At 55.4% G+C, this 19571-nt stretch overlaps 2 protein-coding genes across 3 annotated transcripts; both read right to left on the bottom strand.

Annotated features, from left to right (window-relative positions):
* Positions 1–5533: 5533 nt before the first annotated feature.
* On the bottom strand, positions 5534–13681 carry LOC132076377 (uncharacterized). Of its 2 annotated transcripts, none has more exons than XM_059477424.1 (2): positions 13616–13681; positions 5534–13525 (listed from the first exon to the last, which is right to left on the bottom strand). In XM_059477424.1, the coding sequence occupies exon 2, from the start codon at positions 11547–11549 to the stop codon at positions 10038–10040; it is 1512 nt and encodes a 503-aa protein (XP_059333407.1). In that variant the 5' UTR covers positions 11550–13525; positions 13616–13681; the 3' UTR covers positions 5534–10037. Both variants share the same exon structure in this region, with proteins under 2 accessions (XP_059333407.1, XP_059333408.1).
* Positions 13682–14308: 627 nt separating this feature from the next.
* On the bottom strand, positions 14309–17235 carry LOC132076108 (uncharacterized). Its single transcript, XM_059477036.1, has 4 exons — positions 17075–17235; positions 16628–16918; positions 15418–15982; positions 14309–15044 (listed from the first exon to the last, which is right to left on the bottom strand). Exons 1-3 carry the CDS (start codon positions 17233–17235, stop codon positions 15640–15642), a joined length of 795 nt encoding a protein of 264 aa, XP_059333019.1. The 3' UTR covers positions 14309–15044; positions 15418–15639.
* Between the last annotated feature and the right edge of the window lie 2336 nt (positions 17236–19571).

Below are 19571 nucleotides of genomic sequence, written 5' to 3'. Positions count from 1 at the left end.
GATGATCTCAGCCAGGGAGAGGGATTACACAGGTAAAGGGAGTTGGGAACCATCTGGGATAAACCATTCGGGAAAAATACGGGGATACAAAACAAAACTACTTCAAAGTTTTACAAAGTAAAAAACACCTTACAGCAATGTCACTAACTCAGAAAATGGTGTAAAATAATTGATTTGCCACATTCAGAGACTTTCTTTTCAGAAAGACAAGTTCAACAGAAATAAAAACCAGAACATGGAAAAAAAAGACCTTATGGACCCTCGTTATCAGGGAGTGAAAATACAATAAGATAGAACCACAAGAAAAAAATTAAATATATTACTTTAAAGTACAAGATGGCCTGAAGACAAGTCTATTAGAATATGGTAGCACGGTCAGGCAGGGTGTTCTCCTCACCGGAATAGGACCCCACGGGCAGGAGGGGCTCCTGCATCAAAAATTGCTCACCAGAAAGGAGCAACACTTTCCAGAGGCGCAGAGCGTTCCGCAAGACTTCTTGTGGGGTCAGTCCCAAAGTCTCTCTGGAGAGCGATGCAGCCAAAGCCCTTCCAGTGGATGCTCAGTGGATGCCTTAAAGTCTTTCCAAGGTTCTGAGATTCCAAGAAGTTTCTTGGGGCTGCAGAGTCGATCAGCCGCACGTTGGGCACCAAAACATTGGAATAGGATCCCAATATTACCAGATGGAACGTGCCTGGGCTCGTCTGGCTCTTGCTGCTGAACCAAAGGTGGCAGCTGTGGTGTTTCACCTCAGAGACACCTTTGGCTGGCTGGATGTTGCAGATAGGCACTTGGGACAAGTCCAGGCAAGCAGGAACTCAGTATTACCTCTGGTGCAAGGTGAAGAGGAAAAGGAGATGGATTCTCCCATAGGGTTGAATCCAGGGTTTTATTCCAGGGTCACAGATCTCTAAATCTTGTAACAGCTACAACAGAATGCCGACTGCATGGTCTCAGTGTCCTTTTAAGCTCGGGGAGAAGGGGGAGGGAAGGGATAGGTGTGCCACCAATCAGGTGGGAAGGGGGGAGTCTCAGGGGACAATGACACTTAGACAGGCCAATGACCCCAGGGCTGAGAAGCATCTTTTGAACGTCTCACAATCACACGATGCCCTTGCTGGAAGGTTAAGCTTGACATACAGCACTTACCAGGAGGCAAGGGGAGGGGAAGGGAGAAGGTATTGCCACACCTGGGAAAGGACTGGGATGGCTAAAATTGGAAATTGCAACACACTGCAACACAAGTAAAAAGTTAAAAACAAACACAACAACATGTAAATTCAAAGTTATTTTTCAATTTTGAAAAACTCGTATAAATATGCATGTAGCTCGAAAATATGGAAAACATAGTTTAAATTAACTGCATGCAAATAACCAAGCATCCCAGGGTGGGATTTTAAACTGCAATGAACTTTTTATAAAAGTGTCAATACTGAGCCATGTTTCTCACATATAATGAGAGCAATGCACTCACTCTGGGCAGCATCGGTGCCAGGATGGATTGCAGAGACTTTTCCTTTGCAGCCCCAGCCTAGTGCTGGCACTGGGGACAAAGAGGCACTGAGGTGACCCTGAGAGGAAGTGCAAGGCACAGGGCGCAGCTGAGGAAGGACAGTGCTGTGCTGGGCTCAGAGGTGAAGCTGGCACTGCCCAGCGTGGAGAAGGTCCTTTGTGCAGCCCCTGTTACAGGGGAGCTTGGGCCTTGCTGCAGACATACGGCCGCTCACTGGAGCAGTTGTCACTCCTGAATCTCTCGTCAGACAGGTACACACACTCGGATTTGCCAAACACAGGAACCCTGCAGGGAGGAGCAGAGGCAGCGCTGGCTGCCAGGGGAAGCCCTTGTGCCCCTGTGCCCCCAGGCCCTGCCCGGCTCCCCGGCACTCACCAGGAGTTGTAGCTGCTGCCGTCCCCCCAGTGCAGGCGCTCGCCCCGTCTGCGCAGCCCGAGCCAGAAATCGCCATTCCCGCGGAGGCGGGAGAGCAAATCCTGCCCAGGAGAGAGGAGTGGGAGCTGCCCCGGCCCCTCGGGGGGACACGTGCCCGGGGCTACCCACGCACGCCGGGGCTCCTTCCCTGCAAGGCCCCGGCCCAGGGCTGCAGCCCCGGCCCTACGAGCACCGAGCCCGGCCCAGGAGCGTCCCCAGGCTGCCCTCAGCCACCCCACAGCGCCCGCAGCCCCTCACTCACCATGGCCTCCTCATCCTTGGCAATGGCCAGGGAGGCCCCGAGCTCAGAGCACTGTCCCTGACCCTGCTCCCATGTGCTGTAATCCCTTGAGAAGTAGTAGCAGACCCCCTTGTGCCCAACCCACTCAAAGGGACAGCCCAGAACACACTGTGAGGTTGCAGGTGTAACTGGAACCTGTGGTGCTGCAGGGGGAAGAGGAGAAGCTCTGAGGATTCCCCTGTGCAGGGAGCTGGGAGCCCACTCTGCCCCGAGGGGCTGGGCCCAGGCTGCTGCCACCCCCTTACCTGACTGCACAGCCAAGGCCAACCCCAAAGCCAGCACCAGCACCAGGAGCAGCAGAATCAGCACCACTGTTCCCACGGGATGGCACCTGAACCTTTCACCTGGAGCAGGAAAGAGCTGCTGGCTGCCAGAAGCAGAGCCGGCCCTGCAATCTGCTCAGCCCATGGCCAGGGAGCAGAGCAGGGAGCCCTGAGGCAATGTGGCCCTCCCTCAGCTGGCAGCCAGAGAGCCAAGAGCCTGGCCACAGGCAGGGACACAGCTGTGGGCACAGGCAGGGACACAGCTGTGGGGAAAGGCTGCAGCAGGAGAACTGCACAGCCTTGGGGGCAGCTGGGGCTCTTGTTTCCAGCTACGGATGGGGCCCAGCAGAGCACGAGGCCTCTTCCAGACATCGGGAAACAGCCACACACCTGCCAGCCCTGTCCTTGGGAGGGGACACGGGCCCCACACTAGAGGCCACCGGGGTGTCCCAGCACTCACCCAGGAATCTTCTGAGTGTATTCCCTGTTGCTGATCTGATCTCCAGAGGTTCATTCACCACCTGATGAATGGAGCAGAATTCACTCTCCTCCTGCTCGCAGCTGGCACCTCTCTGCGTGGAATAAACAGCACCTTGCTCCCGAGACATCAGGAGTGCGGGCAGATCCTTTGGGAGCTCGGCCTCGGGAACAGCATTACAGCCGCGCTGATGGCACCCTGAAAGGGATACGATGAGAGGTCGCTGCTGATGCCGGCCGTGCGGGGGCTCAGGAGGGCAGTGGCAGCTGTGGCTGCGCTGTCGCCGCTGCCCAGAGGTGCGGCAGCAGGTGCGGAGACAAGCGCAGCCTCCGGGAGCTCTGCGGTGGCCGCAGCCGCGGCCCCTGTGGCTCTGCAGCCGCTGCAGCCCAGCTCCGTGGCGGGCCGGGCGCTGAGAGCGCCTGCGAGCTGCCGGCTGCTGCTGGCCCGGGGCAGCTGCGGCTCGGAGTCCGCCTGCCGAGGGGCAAGAAGCAGCAGCCCCGGGCTGCTCACCATTGTGCCCCGCACGATTCCCTGCCTCGGCGCCTCGGAGCCCGGGCACACCGAGCGCCGGCACGGCCGCTGCGGCTCCCTGCCTGGGCACACGGAGCGGCTGCCGGCACACAGGGCAGCGCCGAGAAGCCTCGGCCCCGGAGCAGGCAGGATGCGCCGCTTTGCGCCCGCACTCGGCGCCTGCAGCGCTCTGGGCTCTGAGGCACGTTCAAGTTCATGCCGTGCCAGCCCCGAGCCGGGCACGGACACCTCTCGCCCGAGCAGCGGCCCCGAGCCCGCTGCCGCACGGCCGGGAACGGTGCCGGGCACGGAGCAGCCGCCTCCGTCCTAGCGAGAGCAGCCGGGATGAGCCATCGCTGCCGCGGCACCGGCTCCATCCCGGCCATCCGGGCAAGGAGGAGAGCGCGGGCAGCCGCTCCCTCGGCGATCCCAGCGCAGGGGGCACACGGGGGAAGCCGGCACCAGGAACTCGCCAGAATCTCCCCGGCCCTCACCGCGGCCCCCTCCGCCCGCAGCGAGCCCCGAGCTGGGGCAGCACCGACCGCGGTCCCACCTGGGCTGGAGCCGCCTCCGAGCTCCGCCGCCGCCTCGCCGGGCTATGGACACCGCCGCCGCTCCGCAATGGGACAAACGGAATGACACGCCCGCCGCTCCGGTGCCGGCACACCCACCGGTTCGGCTTCGCGGGCACTGCCGCTGGTGCGAAGCCTGGGCGGGGCTTCGCCTCAGGGGCAGACGGCAGCGATTCCGAGCGCTGCCAGCAGCAGCGGAGCAGCAAAGCGTGTGGCGCGCCGCGGGGGCGCCGAGGCTCCTGTCCCGACAGAAGCCCTGGTAGGACAGAGGTGCCCCGGCCACTGAGGCCGCAGAAGGAGAGCAGCCCCGGGCAAGGTGCTCCTGGGGCTCTCAACAGTGAATTCTCGCAGGGATTCTTGCGCTGGGCCTCGCCAGGTGCCCGGGGCTAGCAAAAGCGCTCGGCGCCTCTCATGCTCTCGGCGCTCGGCGCCTGTCGGCGATACATTGAGTCCAAACCTGGCAGAGCCAGCTCGTCTTTACCATTCTTTTTCAATTTCGTAGTGAACTAAATCAAGGGGAAACTCCCTGTTGTCGCCACTTCCAAGCCTTGAATCAAGGGGAGAATGGTGGTTCCCTCTCGATTTAGATCCCTAAATGATGCATGAGGACGGTCTCCCCTCCGTTGAATCCTGAATCAAAAGAAAATCAAGGGCGCTTTTTCCCCAATTTAGCCTCCTAAAATGAGGAGTTTCCCTCTTCAGTTTCCCTCAAGAACATTCTCAGCCCTTTTGAAAGCTGCTTCTGGGGCAGGCGGCTGCTGCAGCCAGGCCAGGGGCAGGGTAAGCCACATGGCAATGCTGGCGGGTGGCGGGCGCCCGGTGCTGCTCGGACTCTGTCGGCCTCTGCAGTTCAGGCAGATCAATTGAATCCCTATTGTCAGAGATTTCCAACACCTGCTATTTCTCCCCTCTTTTCTTGCATGGATTTGACAGTTCTTCTTTCCTCACACAGAGCTGAAAAGCAAAATGCCCGCCTGCCGCATGGCCATCCCCACCACCTTGTCCCTCTTTCTCCCCCCTTTGCTTTGCAGCACTTTCTCCTTCCTCCTCCTCTCCCTGCCAGCTACAGCAAAGCCATTTCACCCACTGGCACCAGCTGACTCCTGTCCCTCGCTCCCATTTTGCCCACTCTGAACTCCTGGAGCCGCCTGCCCGCGGAGCCGCAGCTGCCGTGGGGCCGGGTAATGGTGCAGGGAATGCTGGCAGGGATTCTTGGGCTGGGCCAGGCCAAGGTGCCAGGTGTCCGGGACCAGCAAAAGCACTCTGAGCCTCTGCTCCTGCCCCTGGGCAGGCAACAGAACACAGCAGGAAAGGCTCGGGGCTCTCAAGAAAGGCAGCCAGAGATCTCTCACCCATCATGGGTGTCCTGGTTTAGGACAAATTAGGGGAAATCGCCAAAAGGGAGCCCCCCTAAAATAAAACAAACCTCCAACCACCCCTCCCCCAATACTGGGTTCGGGAAGGAATTTCTCGGAGGAACAAAGTGGAAAACAAAACCTATTTATTGACAAGTAACAAAAGAATACTCCCCAACACAAGAAAAGAAAAGGAACCAGGCAGTGTTGTGGAGGGTGCTGAGCTTCTCTTGCAGACTCCGGGGGTCCTGGACGTTTCAGGTCAGGTCCGGAGCTGGTCTGCAGCGGTGTGTATGTGGCCACTAAGGCGAAGTCCGGCTAGCTGAGGTGGCCGACACCCCAACTGCATAAAGTGCCAACCCCCTTTGGCGTCCTGGCCTCAGGCTGGGCTGGATTGCGGACTGGACTCACTGCTTAAGGACGAGAAGAAGGAGCTGCACACCTTGCTGGGGGCGAAGGTCGGTTTATTCGATGACACAGGGGCACCAACCAAGGAAACAGCCAACCAGCAAAATGGCCCCGAGGAGCGGGAGAAGTAGGGTTTTAAAGATAGGGGGTGGATAAGGGAGGGATTCACAGCAGACCAATAGGGAAAGGTATAGGGAGGAACTTAACATAATGGGCATACAGAAATATCCAATAAATACAAAGTAAAGGAGGGGCCCCGGGACCACAGCCAACCACAACCCCCAGAGAGAAGAAGGTTCTCGAAGACTAGGAGGAGTGGGGGGTGATTGACTGGGCCCAGGGAGGAGAAAAAGTTTACTTATAAGGAGAAATAAGGGAGGAGAAATCACATAACTTAACTGACTGACAAACCCAGGGGCAGGGGTAACCATAGCAACAAAACTGTCAGGAGGGCTATGGCGGGAAAACTGGGGAGGACAGAACCATCTTACATTGGAAAGGGGGGAAACAATACATAAAATGGGGGAGCAATACAAAAAACTTAACAACACATTACAACACTGGTCCAGTATCTTCAGGGGAGGGTAAGAAAGAGGGAACGAAAGAAAAGAAAAAAACAGCGCACAAAGCAGAAAGCAGCAAAAAAAAAAAAACAAAAACCAGCTATCAGCTAGGGGCCAAGGCAGGAGCAAGCAAGCAAGCATGCAAGCAGCGGCAAGCCAAGCCAAGCAGCCCAAAAGCCCAAAAGCGAAAGTGCCCGGGCACACTCACTCCTCCCTCCCCGCCCCGCCGCGGCAAGACGGCCAGGGGGGGTGGAGAGAGAAAAGGCACAGCTGCCAGACACAACACACGATATTGGGATAAAGGCTGTCACCCCACGACACTCCACCCCTTATCCCATATCATGAATATACAATAAAAACTTTCATTTCACTTACTCACACCTTTGACACTTACGCATTCCTCTCATCTTGCTTGCTCAGACCTTTGACATTTACAGTTTCCTTCTGTCTCACATTCAACAAACAATGACATTCATATATGAGTCTCATCCCACAATCAGGTCTCCCTGAGGTACACACCGTGTTGTTCCATCTTTCTGCATTATCCACCATGTATAACCTGGTCCTTGAGCAAAGACAATCCCACGGATGGGTTTGTCTGTACTCGAGGCAGGGTTGATCCATACTGTCTTTCCCAACAAACCTCTGACATGGACCACTGGGGCTTTATCCCCATCTACTATATTAAGGAGCTCAGACTGAGCAGGACCCGCTTGGTTGGTGGAACCTCGAGTGTTAACTAACCAGGTAGCCTTTGCCAAATGCTGCTCCCAGTTTTTTAAAGACCCCCACCAAATGCTTTTAAGGTGGTTTTTAACAATCCATTGTACCTTTCCACTTTCCCTGCAGCTGGTGCACGATAGGGGATATGGTATACCCACTCGATGCAATGTTCCCTAGCCCAAGTATTAATAAGATTGTTTTTAAAATGAGTTCCATTATCCGACTCAATTCTCTCGGGAGTACCGTGCCTCCAAAGGACCTGCTTTTCAAGGCCCAAGATAGTGTTACGGGGTGTAGCATGAGACACAGGGTAGGTTTCCAACCATCCCATGGTGGCTTCTACCATGGTTAGTACATAGCGCTTGCCCTGGGGGTTTGAGGCGGTGTGATGTAATCGATCTGCCAGGCCTCCCCATATTTATACTTAGACGACTGCCCCCCATACCAGAGGGGCTTCACCCGCTTGGCCTGCTTGATGGCAGCGCATGTCTCACAGTCACGAATAACCTGAGAGATACTGTCCATGGTTAGATCCACCCCTCGGTCTCGTGCCCACTTATAGGTGGCATCTCTACCCTGGTGGCCTGAGGCATCATGGGCCCATCGTGCTAAGAATAACTCTCCCTTATGCTCCCAGTCGAGATCTATCTTCAACTCCCCTATCTTTGCAGCCTGATGGACTTGCTGGTTGTTTTGCTGCTCTTCATTAGCTCTACTTCTGGGGACATGGGCATCTACATGGCGAACCTTCACAGGTAACTTCTCTAACCAAGTAGCAATATCTTTCCACTCTTCCGCAGCCCAAATTGGTTTTCCTCTGCGCTGCCAGTTCACCTCTTTCCATCTCTTCAGCCATCCCCATAGAGCGTTGGCTGCCATCCAAGAATCGGTATACAAATAGAGCCTTGGCCACTTCTCTCTCTCTGCAGTGCCTAGGGCCAGTTGAATAGCTTTGATTTCAGCAAATTGACTGGATTCACCTTCTCCTTCAGTAGCCTCTGCAACCCGTCGAGTGGGACTCCATATAGCTGCTTTTCCCCTCTGTTTCATCCCTATGACGTGACAAGAACCATCGGTGAATAGAGCATAACGTGATTCTTCTGCTGGCAACTGATTGTATGGCGAAGCTTCCTCAACCCGGGTCACTGGCTCTTGTTCCTCATCCGCGACACTAAAGCTTTCACCTTCGGGCCAATTTGTAATTATTTCCAGAATCCCAGGGTGATTTAACTTCCTGATTCGAGCGCGCTGCGCAATGAGGGCAATCCACTTACTCCAAGTAGCACTGGTGGCATGGTGGGTAGAGGGAACCTTTCCTCTGAGCATCCATCCCAGCACCGGTAGTCGGGGTGCCAGAAGGAGTTGTGCCTCTGTACCAGTCACCTCCGAGGCGGCTTGGACTCCTTCATAGGCGGCCAAGATTTCCTTTTCTGTTGGAGTATAGTTATCTTCAGACCCCCTGTAGCTCCGACTCCAAAATCCCAATGGTCGGCCTCGGGTCTCGCCAGGCAGTTTTGCCAAAGGCTCCAGGACAGACCATGGCTCCCGGCTGCAGAGTAGAGCATGTTCTTCACATCTGGTCCCGTCCTGACTGGACCAAGGGCTACAGCATGAGCGATCTCCTGTTTGATCTGGACAAAAGCTTGCTGCTGCTCAGGGCCCCAATGGAAGTCGTTCTTCTTGCGGGTAACCAGATAAAGGGGTCTCACAATCTGACTATACTCAGGGATGTGCATCCTCCAGAAACCTATAGCACCTAAGAAAGCTTGTGTTTTCTTCTTATCAGTTGGTGGGGACATAGCAGTGATTTTGTTAATAACATCCGCAGGAATCTGACGCCGTCCATCTTGCCACTTCACCCCCAAGAACTGAATTTCTCAGGCAGGTCCCTTGACTTTGCTCTTCTTAATGGCAAATCCGTCTTTCAGGAGAATATGAATGATCTTCTCTCCTGTCTTGAACACTTCTATTGCCGTGTTCCCCCAAACAATTATATCATCAATATATTGTAAATGTTCTGGAGCCTCACCCTCTTCTAGTGCAGCCTGGATCAGTCCATGACAGATGGTAGGACTGTGTTTCCACCCCTGGGGCAGTCGGTTCCAGGTATACTGCACTCTCCTCCATGTAAAAGCAAACTGAGGCCTGCATTCTGCTGCCAGAAGGATGGAGAAAAACGCGTCAGCAATATCGATGGTCGCGTACCACTTTGCTGCCTTGGACTCCAGCTCGTACTGCAGTTCCAGTATGTCTGGTACAGCCGCAGTCAGTGGTGGAGTCACTTCATTCAAGGCACGATAGTCCACAGTCAGTCTCCATTCTCTGTCAGATTTTCGCACGGGCCAGATAGGGCTGTTAAAGGGTGAGTGGGTTTTACTGACCACCCCTTGGCTCTCCAGCTCTCGGATCATCTTGTGGATGGGGATCACGGCATCTCGATTCGTCCGGTACTGCCTGCGGTGCACTGCTGAGGTCGCAATTGGCACTCATTGCTCCTCTACCTTCAAGAGTCCTACTGCAGATGGGTTCTCTGATAGTCCAGACAAGATATTCAATTGTTTAATACCCTCTATCTCCACTGCAGCTATTCCAAAAGCCCACCTGAATCCCTTAGGATCTTTGTAATAGCCATTCCGGAGGAAGTCTATGCCCAAAATACACGGAGCCTCTGGACCAGTCACAATCGGATGTTCCTGCCACTCCTTCCCAGTCAAGCTCACCTCAGCTTCCAACAAAGTCAACTGTTGTGATCCCCCCGTCACTCCAGCAATGCAAACAGGTTCTGTCCCCACGTGTTCCAATGGCATCAAAGTAGACTGTGATCCAGTGTCAACCAATGCTTCATAGTCTTGTGGCTCTGATGTGCCAGGCCATCTGATCCACACCTTCCAAAAAACCCGGTTTTCCCGTGCCTCTTCCTGGCTGGAGGCAGGGCCCCTCTAAGTCAGATTGTCCTTCTTTCCTCGGGCATATGCCTTAGAAGTTCCTTCAAGGGGATTGGACATGTCATCGTCATCATCATACTTAACATGTCGGCTACGAGCGACCGGAGCTGCTCTCTTTTTGGTGATACTTCCTCTTACCTTCAAATCACGTACCTGTTGTGCCAAAGCAGCGGTGGGTTTTCCATCCCATCTCCTCATGTCTTCTCCAGACTCACGCAGAAAGACCCATAACTCAGCCCATGGGGTGTACCTTCTCTCCCCATCAAAGGAGTGCCAGCGTTGGATACCAGGGCCTCTAATTTGTACTGCCGAGATTTGAATAAGGTCCTCCTTAATCTCTTCCCGGAGTTTCTTATGATTCTCCTCTATTTTGTCCTCTAGTTTCTGCAGTCGGGTTTCCACTGCTGCAATTCTGGCATGAGTTGGGCCATGCACAGCATCTGCATACGCTCGAAGCTTCTTCGCCATATCGAGCACAGTCTCATATGTATCATCCCGCTTCATTATTGCTAGGGCAGAAGCGTATTCAGGTGGCCCAAGTCGCACAAGTTTCCTCCACATTACAGGTGTGCATGGTACCAGGTCCAGATTCCTAGTTGTTGTATCATCTGAGAAAATGAGCTCTGCCACCGCTATCTCTCTCAGGCATTGGATCCCCTGTTCTATGGTCTTCCACCGTGTCTGCTGTATATAGAGATCATCTGCACATAAGTATCTTTGTGCTACACTATCCAGGACCCGTTCCCAGAGGCTGTGAGAGCTAGCCCTGCTCATCATACCTTGATCGATGACAGGATCATGTGACAGGGATCCCAAATGCCTCGCTTCAGTACCATCCAAAATCGTAACCTCCCCTGCAGCATCCCAAAGGCGGACTAACCAACTAATTATAGATTCGCCAGGTTGTCGTCTGTAATCCTTTCTTAGGCCTCTGAGGTCCTTCAGAGAAAAGGAGTCAATATTAGCTCCAGAATCTGTGCCCCTTGATGTGGCCTCTGATTTTGGTGAGGGTCCTTCTCCTGCATCATCATCATCATCCTCCACCTTTCGATCGGTCTTGCCTTTACACTTTCCACCTCTTGTATTAGCTGCAACAGCCATGGGTTGAGGCCTATTGTCTGATTCAGCTGCTAGCCTGGAGCCTGGGATGTTAGCTGCAGCCTGGGTCACTGGGATAGTAACTAACTTAACTCCCTGTTCCCTTTCTGCTATCTGCTGCTCCACAGTATCTAGCAGAGTACGGTAAACAAATGCCAAGGGCCAGCTCACTGCAGTAATCCTTTCCTCCTTAGTATTACCATGGCACTTCTCCCTCAAATACTTTGCCACCTCGACCGGGTTCTGAATTTGATCAGATGGAAAGTCCCAGTCTATAGGATCAGAAAATTCCTTTAAAGTCTGGCCCATATCCTCCCATTTCCCACTCCAGTCAAGATTTTTCCTGCTTTGTTTTACTCCTGAATCAGGAGTCTCTCTAACCCCCCCTCTAGAAATCTCAGCTTTCATTTTATATATACTCCAGACAGTATAGAAAAGGCTTAATAAATTAAATGCCAGAAAGATAGTTTCTTTTAAACTCAGGGGAAATTCAATATTTTCTAATAGAGATGTAAACAATTTGGAGGAGAAGAAGGAAGACAAAAGCTGAAAAGCCCCTTCCTCTTCTTCTCCCTAAACAAACTGAGTACACAGCCATAACAACAATCCATACATTCCTGAAACAAAGTCCAGCATTTTTATAAACCTCCGACAAATCATCACACATAAGACCAGCCCAATGACCATTCTGGTTAGTGCCCCCCGCTTACAAGAGCTACTTATTAGGGACAACACCAGAGCTATTTCTGGGTAAGGAAATAACCCTAGGGACCACAAAGGTATTAAAACTTCAAAAAACACTAGGGACCAGAAATACCGGCAAGCTTCCACCCCAAATGACATTATGAATTACCAATATGCCCACAAAACAACCAAAACCAAAATATTATTGTTATAGGTTTTTTTTTCCACTGTCTTTGGTCTCCGTTTCCCGGCCAACGCACCAAAAAGTATACTGTCCTGGTTTAGGACAAATTAGGGGAAATCGCCAAAAGGGAGGCCCCCCCCAAAAAAAAAACAAACCTCCAACCACCCCCCCCCCCAATACCGGGTTCGGGAAGGATTTTCTCGGAGGCGCAAAGTGGAAAACAAAACCTATTTATTGACAAGTAACAAAAGAACACTCCCCAACACAAGAAAAGGAAAGGAACCAGGCAGTGTTGTGGAGGGTGCTGAGCTTCTCTCGCAGACTGCGGGGGTGGGGGGGGGGTTGGTCCTGGACATCTCAGGTCAGGTCCGGAGCCGGTCCAGTATCTTCAGGGGAGGGTAAGAAAGAGGGAACGAAAGAAAAGAAAAAAACAGCGCACAAAGCAGAAAGCAGCAAAAAAAACCCAAAACAGCTATCAGCTAGGGGCCGAGGCAGGAGCAAGCAAGCAAGCAAGCAGTGGCAAGCCAAGCCAAGCAGCCCAAAAGCGAAAGTGCCCGGGCACACTCACTCCTCCCTCCCCGCCGCGGCAAGACAGCCGGGGGAGGAGAAAGAAAAGGCACAGCTGCCAGACACAACACATGATATTGGGATAAAGGCTGTCACCCCATGACAATGGGCAGAACAGGCCCAGAGTGGGGAAATTAAATTTAATTGAATTTATTATCAAACAAATGAGCGTAAGAGAATGAGATGTCCCCCAAGTCCTAAAAATGCACCTTCTCCACACTGTTCTCTCCTTCCTGGGCTTCGCTTTGTCCCCAGTTCCCCCCTCCCTCCTCCCCACACATTGGCACAGAAGGATGGGGGGGTTACAGTCACGTCATGTCACTGCTTCTCCCTCTGAGAGACCAATCCTTGTCCTGCTCCAGCCTGGGATTCCTGCCACAGGAGGACAGTCAGATCCTTCACAGCAGACAGACAGATAAAGAGACAACAGACTATTCTCCACAGTCAGGTGCCTGATGCCAAAAGTGGGATTCCTGCTCAGCACATGTCAGCAGTTCTTCCTCCTCTTCCAAAGACAGTTGACAAGTGCCACGTTCTGGCCACTTTGTGATGATTTCCAAGAGGCCAGGATGATTTGGATTTCCCATTGGAGCTCGTTGTGTCGTGAGGGCAGTGCACTCACTGCAGGCAGCATCGGTGGCAGGGTGGATTGTAGAGACTTTTCCTTTGCAGCCCCAGCCCAGCGTTGGCACTGGGGATGAAGAGGCACTGAGGTGACCCTGAGAAGAAGTGCAAGGCACAGGGCGCAGCTGAGGAAGGAGAGCGCTGTGCTGGGCTCAGAGGTGAAGCTGGCACTGCCCAGCGTGGAGAAGGTCCTTTGTGCAGCCCCTGTTACAGGGGAGCTTGGGCCTTGCTGCAGACATACGGCCGCTCACTGGAGCACATCTCACTCCTGAATCTTTTCCCGTCAGCCAGGTACACGCACTGGGAATTGCCGAGGACAGGAACCCTGCAGGGAGGAGCAGAGGCAGCGCTGGCTTCCAGGGGAAGCCCTTGTGCCCCTGTGCCCCCAGGCCCTGCCCGGCTCCCCGGCACTCACCAGGAGCTGTAGCTGCTGCCGTCCCCCCAGTGCAGGCGCTCGCCCCGTCTGCGCAGCCCGAGCCAGAAATCGCCGTTCCCGCGGAGGCGGAAGAGCAAATCCTGCCCAGGAGAGAGGAGTGGGAGCTGCCCCGGCCCCTCGGGGGGACACGTGCCCGGGGCTCTCCCCGCACGCCGGGGCTCCTTCTCTGCAAGGCCCCGGCCCAGGGCTGCAGTCCCAGCCCTACGAGCACCGAGCCCGGCCCAGGAGTGCCCCCAGGCTGCCCTCAGCCACCCCAAAGCGCCCGCAGCCCCTCACTCACCATGGCCTCCTCATCCTTGGCAATGGCCAGGGAGGCATTGAGCTCGGAACACCGTTCCTGACCCTGATCCCACGTGCTGTAATCCCGTGAGATGTAGTAACAGACCCCATTGTAGCCCACCCAGCCATGCGGACAGCCCAGAACCAACAGCGGAGTCGCAGGTGTGACTGGAACCTGTGGTGCTGCAGGGAGAAGAGGAGAAGCTCTGAGTATTCCCCTGGGCAGGGAGCAGGGAGCCTGCTCTGCCCCAAGGGGCTGGGCCCAGGCTGCTGCCCCTCCCTTACCTGACTGCACAGCCAAGGCCACCCCCAAGGTCAGCACCAGCACCAGGAGCAGCAGAATCAGCACTGCCGTGCCCACGGGACGGGACCTGAACCATTCACCTGGAGTAGGAAAGAGCTGCTGGCTGCCAGAAGCAGAGCCGGCCCTGCAATCTGCTCAGCCCATGGCCAGGGAGCAGAGCAGGGAGCCCTGAGGCAGTATGGGCCTCCCTCAGCTGGCAGCCAGAGAGCCAAGAGCCTGGCCACAGGCAGGGACACAGCAGTGGGGAAAGGCTGCAGCAGGAGAACTGCACAGCCTTGGGGACAGCTGGGGCTCTTGCTTCCAGCCACTGATGGGGCCCAGCACAGCACGAGGCCTCTTCCAGACATTGGGAAACAGCCACACACCTGCCAGCCCCGGCCTTGGGAGGGGACATGGGGCCCTGCCTAGAGGCCACAGGGGTGGCCCTGTACTCACTCAGGAATCTTCTGAGGTTCCTTTTGTGTTCATTGCCCAAAGCTGTAGTGCCCTGAGGAGCCAGGGGCTCCCTCACACTCCCATCCCTGTAGCAGAATCCATTCTCCACATCTGCACTCACTGCATGCTCACAAGTGGCATCCCTCTGCTTATGCCAAGAGGCTTCTTGGGCCCCAGGCAAATGTGGAAGCGCGGCTGCTGGTCCCTCCTGGAGATGCCGGGGCTCATTGGCCGCTCCAGGAATAGAGTAGAGCTCGCTCTTCTGCTCGCAGCCGGCATCTCTCTGCCCAGAACAAACAGCACCTTGCTTCTTACACATCAGGAGTGCTGCTGACAGATCCTTGGGAAGCTCAGCCTTGGGAACAGCTTTACAGCCGCGCTGATGGCACCCTGAAAGGGATACGATGAGAGGTCGCTGCTGGTGTCGCCCTGCGGGACACCGGGGCTCAGGCACAGACACCTCCCGCCTGAACAGCAGCCCCGAGCCTGGTGCCGCACGGGCGGGAACGGTCCCGGGCACGGAGCAGCCGCCTCCATCCTAGCGAGAGCAGCCGGGATGAGCCATCGCTGCCGCGGCACCGGCTCCATCCCGGCCATCTGAGCAAGGAGGAGAGCGCGGGCAGCCGCTCCCTCGGCGACCCCAGCGCAGGGGGCACACGGGGGAAGCCAGCACCAGGAACTCGCCAGAAGCCCTCGGCCCTCACCGCGGCCCCCTCCGCCCGCAGCGAGCCCCGAGCTGGGGCAGCACCGACCGCGGTCCTACCTGGGCTGGGGCAGCCGCCTCGCCGGGCTCCGGGTGCCGCCGCCGCCGCGCTCCCGGCCAGACACACTGGGCACAGGTTAGAGCCGTACGTGTGGGAGATCTTTTTGGCCGCTTTTACCAATCAGCGTGCGAGGAGCTCGCCTGCCGGCCCCCAAGGAGAGGAGATCGCATGTAATGACCCGTTCTCTAGGGGATTACATTTAATATCTGCGAAGACGATCGCTAGGGGATGAAACGCCTTGAAATATCTGGCGGGCCGGCCGCTGGGAGATGAGACTGGGCCTCAGTATCTGCCCGGCTGGTCGGCCCGAAGATACGATGGTCGGACTCCAGGTGCTGACGGCTGCGGCGAGCCTGAGGAGGCGCGGCCGACAGGGTTTTTTTAGTCCTGTCCCGAAAAATCCAAGCTGAGAAAAAGGGCTCAACGCCGGAGAAGCTGCTGAAGAGCCCCAGCCCCCGGGAAGCTGCTCCTGTGGGTCTCAACAGGCTGCTGCTGCAGCCAGGGCAGGGGCAGTGAAAGACACATCGGAACGCTGGTGGTGCTTGGAGTCTGTCGGCCTTTGTACTGCAGGCAGATCAAATTAATCCCAACTATCAGAGGTTTCCACCACCCGCTATTTCTCCCCTCTTTTCCCGCATGGATTTGACAGTTCCTTTGTTTCTTCCCACACAGCTGGAAAGTAAAATGCCCGCCTGCCCCATGGCCGTCTCCGCCGTCTTCCACTGCTCCAGCCTAGTCCCTCTGTCTTCCCCTTTTGCTACACAGCACTTTCCCCCTCCTCTCCCTGCCCGCTCCAGCAAAGCCATTTTACCCACTGGCACCAGCTGCCTCCTGTCCCTCGCTCCCATTTTGCCCACTCTGAACTCCTGGAGCCGCCTGCCCGCGGAGCCGCAGCCGCCGTGGAGTCGGCCAATGGTGCAGGGAACGCTGGCAGGGATTCTTGGGCTGGGTTGGGCCAGGCCAGGTGCTCAGGGCCAGCAAAAGCGCTTTGAGCCTCTGCTCCTGCCCCTGGGTCGGCCTCGCTCCCGGCCCGCCCCGTCCTCCGTGCGGCCCCAGATCCGCCCCGCGGCGCTCACCGGACCCCGCTGACGCTGCGTGGGCTCGCCCCCGCCCGTACCGTGCGGACCCACTCCCGCCGCGCTTTCCTAACCCCGCCCACTCCCCGCAGACCCGATCCCTCCACGGCCCAGCGGACCCCGCCGCGCTCACCCGAAATCCTCCCCAGCACGGTCCGACCAGATCCCGCCGCGCGGATCGCAGCCGTTCCCCGCCGCAGTCACCGGACTCCGCCCCTGCGGCGCGGACCCCGCCGCGGTCCGACCGTACCTCGCCGGGCGCCCCCGCCCCCACAACCGTCCGACCGTATGGCCTCGCCGCTCTTGCCGCCGGCCGCGTCGTCCGAGGTCTACTGCTGGCCCAGCTCGGCTGGCGGCGGCCTCGCCCCTGGACAGGGAGCTGCCGGCTGCTGCTGGCCCGGGGCAGCTGCCGCTCGGAGTCCGCCTGCCGAGGGGCAAGAAGCAGCAGCCCCGGGCTGCTCACCATTGTGGCCCGCATGATTCCCTGCCCCGGCGCCTCGGAGCCCGGGCACACCGAGCGCCAGCACGGCCGCTGCGGCTCCCTGCCTGGGAACGGGGGAAGCCGGCACCCGGAACTCACCAGAACCCCCCGGCCCTCACCGCGGTCGCCTCGCTCCGCAGCGAGCCCCGAGCTGGGGCAGCACCGACCGCGGTCCCACCTGGGCTGGAGCCGCCTCCGAGCTCCGCCACCGCCCAGACAGCGAATACTTTCAGCCCGCTGACGTCAGAGCATTTGGCCATTTTGAGTGGTTAGCGCCCCTAGCGTGCTAGGGCAGCCCAGCCAATCAAGGCGCGACCCGGCACACTTGTTGGGAGGCGTGGCCGCCCTGCACCGCGCCCGCGGGCCGCTCTTCCCGGCGCTCCCCGCTGCCTTCTCCGGGATCGGTTCCTTCACCGTTCTGGCGCATCGCAGCGCGCGTCATTGCCACCCCGGGCATGTGCCATCCCCTTGGCATCTGAACCCGAGTCCCTTTTGCCCGGCTGAGCGCAGTGCAAACCCCCGGCGGTGGCGGCAGGCGCGGGGCTGTCCCGCCTCGCCCCGAGCCCCGGGCGGGTCCCAGCTCGGCTTTCCCCGCTCGGCTTTTTCCTTGCTGCCGCCGGGGTTTTCCCCCCTCCCGGGGCTCGGCTTTGCCCGGCGGCTCCGCTTAGCCCCGGGCCAACTCACTCCCCCCCGTGGCTCCCCAGCCCTGCGGCGGGGCGAACCCCCGGCATTTGCCGAAGGGCTCTGATTGCCCCTGGCTACTGAAGCCTCACGCTCCGTGTCCTAGAATGCCGTAAACATGTCCTGAAATGCTTCTTTAACGTTAGTCTTATGTTTTTCGTGAACTCCGATTTCTCTGAGAATTGTTACTGGAAAGATTCAAAGCGGTAAATGCCGTGCCTCATTATTATCACGTGCAGCATAACACAATCTAATTTTTTTTAGCAGAAATACTGATAACATTTATCACATGTTATTACACTAAATACAATCGCGAGAAGCTCCCGATCTCGTGGACATTTTGCCAAATTCTACTTTATTGTTCCTTTCGGTAGAATTGTGCTTTAAAAGCTTTTAGTAAATTTCTGATTCCTTAAAATTTGGGGCTACCATGAGTTTTTCTCAATGTTAAATTACATAGGGTCAAAGCATTTGTCACACTTCTCTAATCCCTCCAGTAAATCCATCAGGCCATTATTTCAGCCATGCTTTGTTCACATTTTCAGTGCCTTTTGGTATTAGCAGCATCAGACCAAGTTACATTTTGTAGAACCCCGATCTTTTAAGGATACTGATTGTTAGTTCAGTTCTGTTTTATTTGATTATGATTTTAGTGTTGTTAAGATTAAGCAAAGTTAGATCTGAGTAATGTTACCTTTATTGCTCTATTGAGGTAATTTTAAGAATTATTTATGTTGAGGTGGATTTCTTCCCGGTTTGAGTGTTGCTGACTTTGGACGAGATCGTTTCACTCTTCTTCACTTTAAGCCATTTCATGTTCTATTCAAGTTTTGTTAAGATCAATATATATTCAGTATTAAAGATGTTACTTTCAAGTTCTCTTAAGTGTTTCTCTAATTCTTTTGATGTGACATTGAATCACTCTGCAATTAATTTCAAGTCCTAAGTTAATTTTGTTTAAATATGTTGGTTTACATTGCAAGAAGGCGTTATTTCCTTCTAGAAATAAGACAGATCCCACTGAAAGAGCTGTGATGAAACACTGATAAACACCTGCTTTTGGATAGAAGAAGATAGAGTTTGTGGGGCCCTTGATCCTCTCACAGATTGCACAGGTGTCAGTGCTGCACTGCCTGACAGGATCATTGATTGTGATCTCTTCTGGTTTATCTTCCACAGATAACACAGGAGAGTGGGTGGTTGTTCCACATTATGGCTGTTATCCACTGTAAGCTGTTCAGTGTTTCATTGTATGGATACAGGAATGCTGGAAGAATATTGTCTCCAATTCCTGAGACAGTCACTGCTGATATATTGAGTTCCATCATGTGAATTCACTCATTTTTATAACAGGCATTATTCATAAGACACCATTACCTTATTATAACTGGCTTTTCATGAACTTTGACATATCTTTGTGTGACTATCCACAAGACATGGTGTCAGTTTGGGATCTCTCATGTTTGTTCTGCAGCTGCAGATGCATCTCTTTGAACAGGCTGTCTGCAGCCATTCCCTGCACTGCCTGCTCAGCCTTTAGTCCCTTCTCTGGTTCCAGCAGGGTTGCTGTGCCTTGACCCAGGGCTGTCTCATGATTTTCCAGTGTTTTCAGAGTTCCAGGATGAAATCTCTGGGCTCTGTCAAAAGCCTCATCTGAGCTGAGGTCCTGTGGTCTTTCCCGACGCTTTTGTGCCGCATCCTCATGGGACAGGGCTGTGACCTGCTGAGGGCAAGGCTGCTCCTGCTCTGTGGGAATCAGACACAGCCGTAGGTATTCTCACAGGAGCACTCCAGCAGTTTGCTGTGTTTGGGGCATCTCATAGCTGCTATTATTGAGAGATTTGTTTTCAAGGTATGTGAGGGAGACCCTCCCAATGAGGGTCTGGGCTCTGGCCAGGCCCTGGCTCTACATGGT

The sequence above is a fragment of the Ammospiza nelsoni genome, chromosome 8 (assembly GCF_027579445.1).
Source record: "Ammospiza nelsoni isolate bAmmNel1 chromosome 8, bAmmNel1.pri, whole genome shotgun sequence".
Classification (NCBI taxonomy): domain Eukaryota; kingdom Metazoa; phylum Chordata; class Aves; order Passeriformes; family Passerellidae; genus Ammospiza; species Ammospiza nelsoni.
This window is presented reverse-complemented; position numbering and strand designations above follow the sequence as displayed.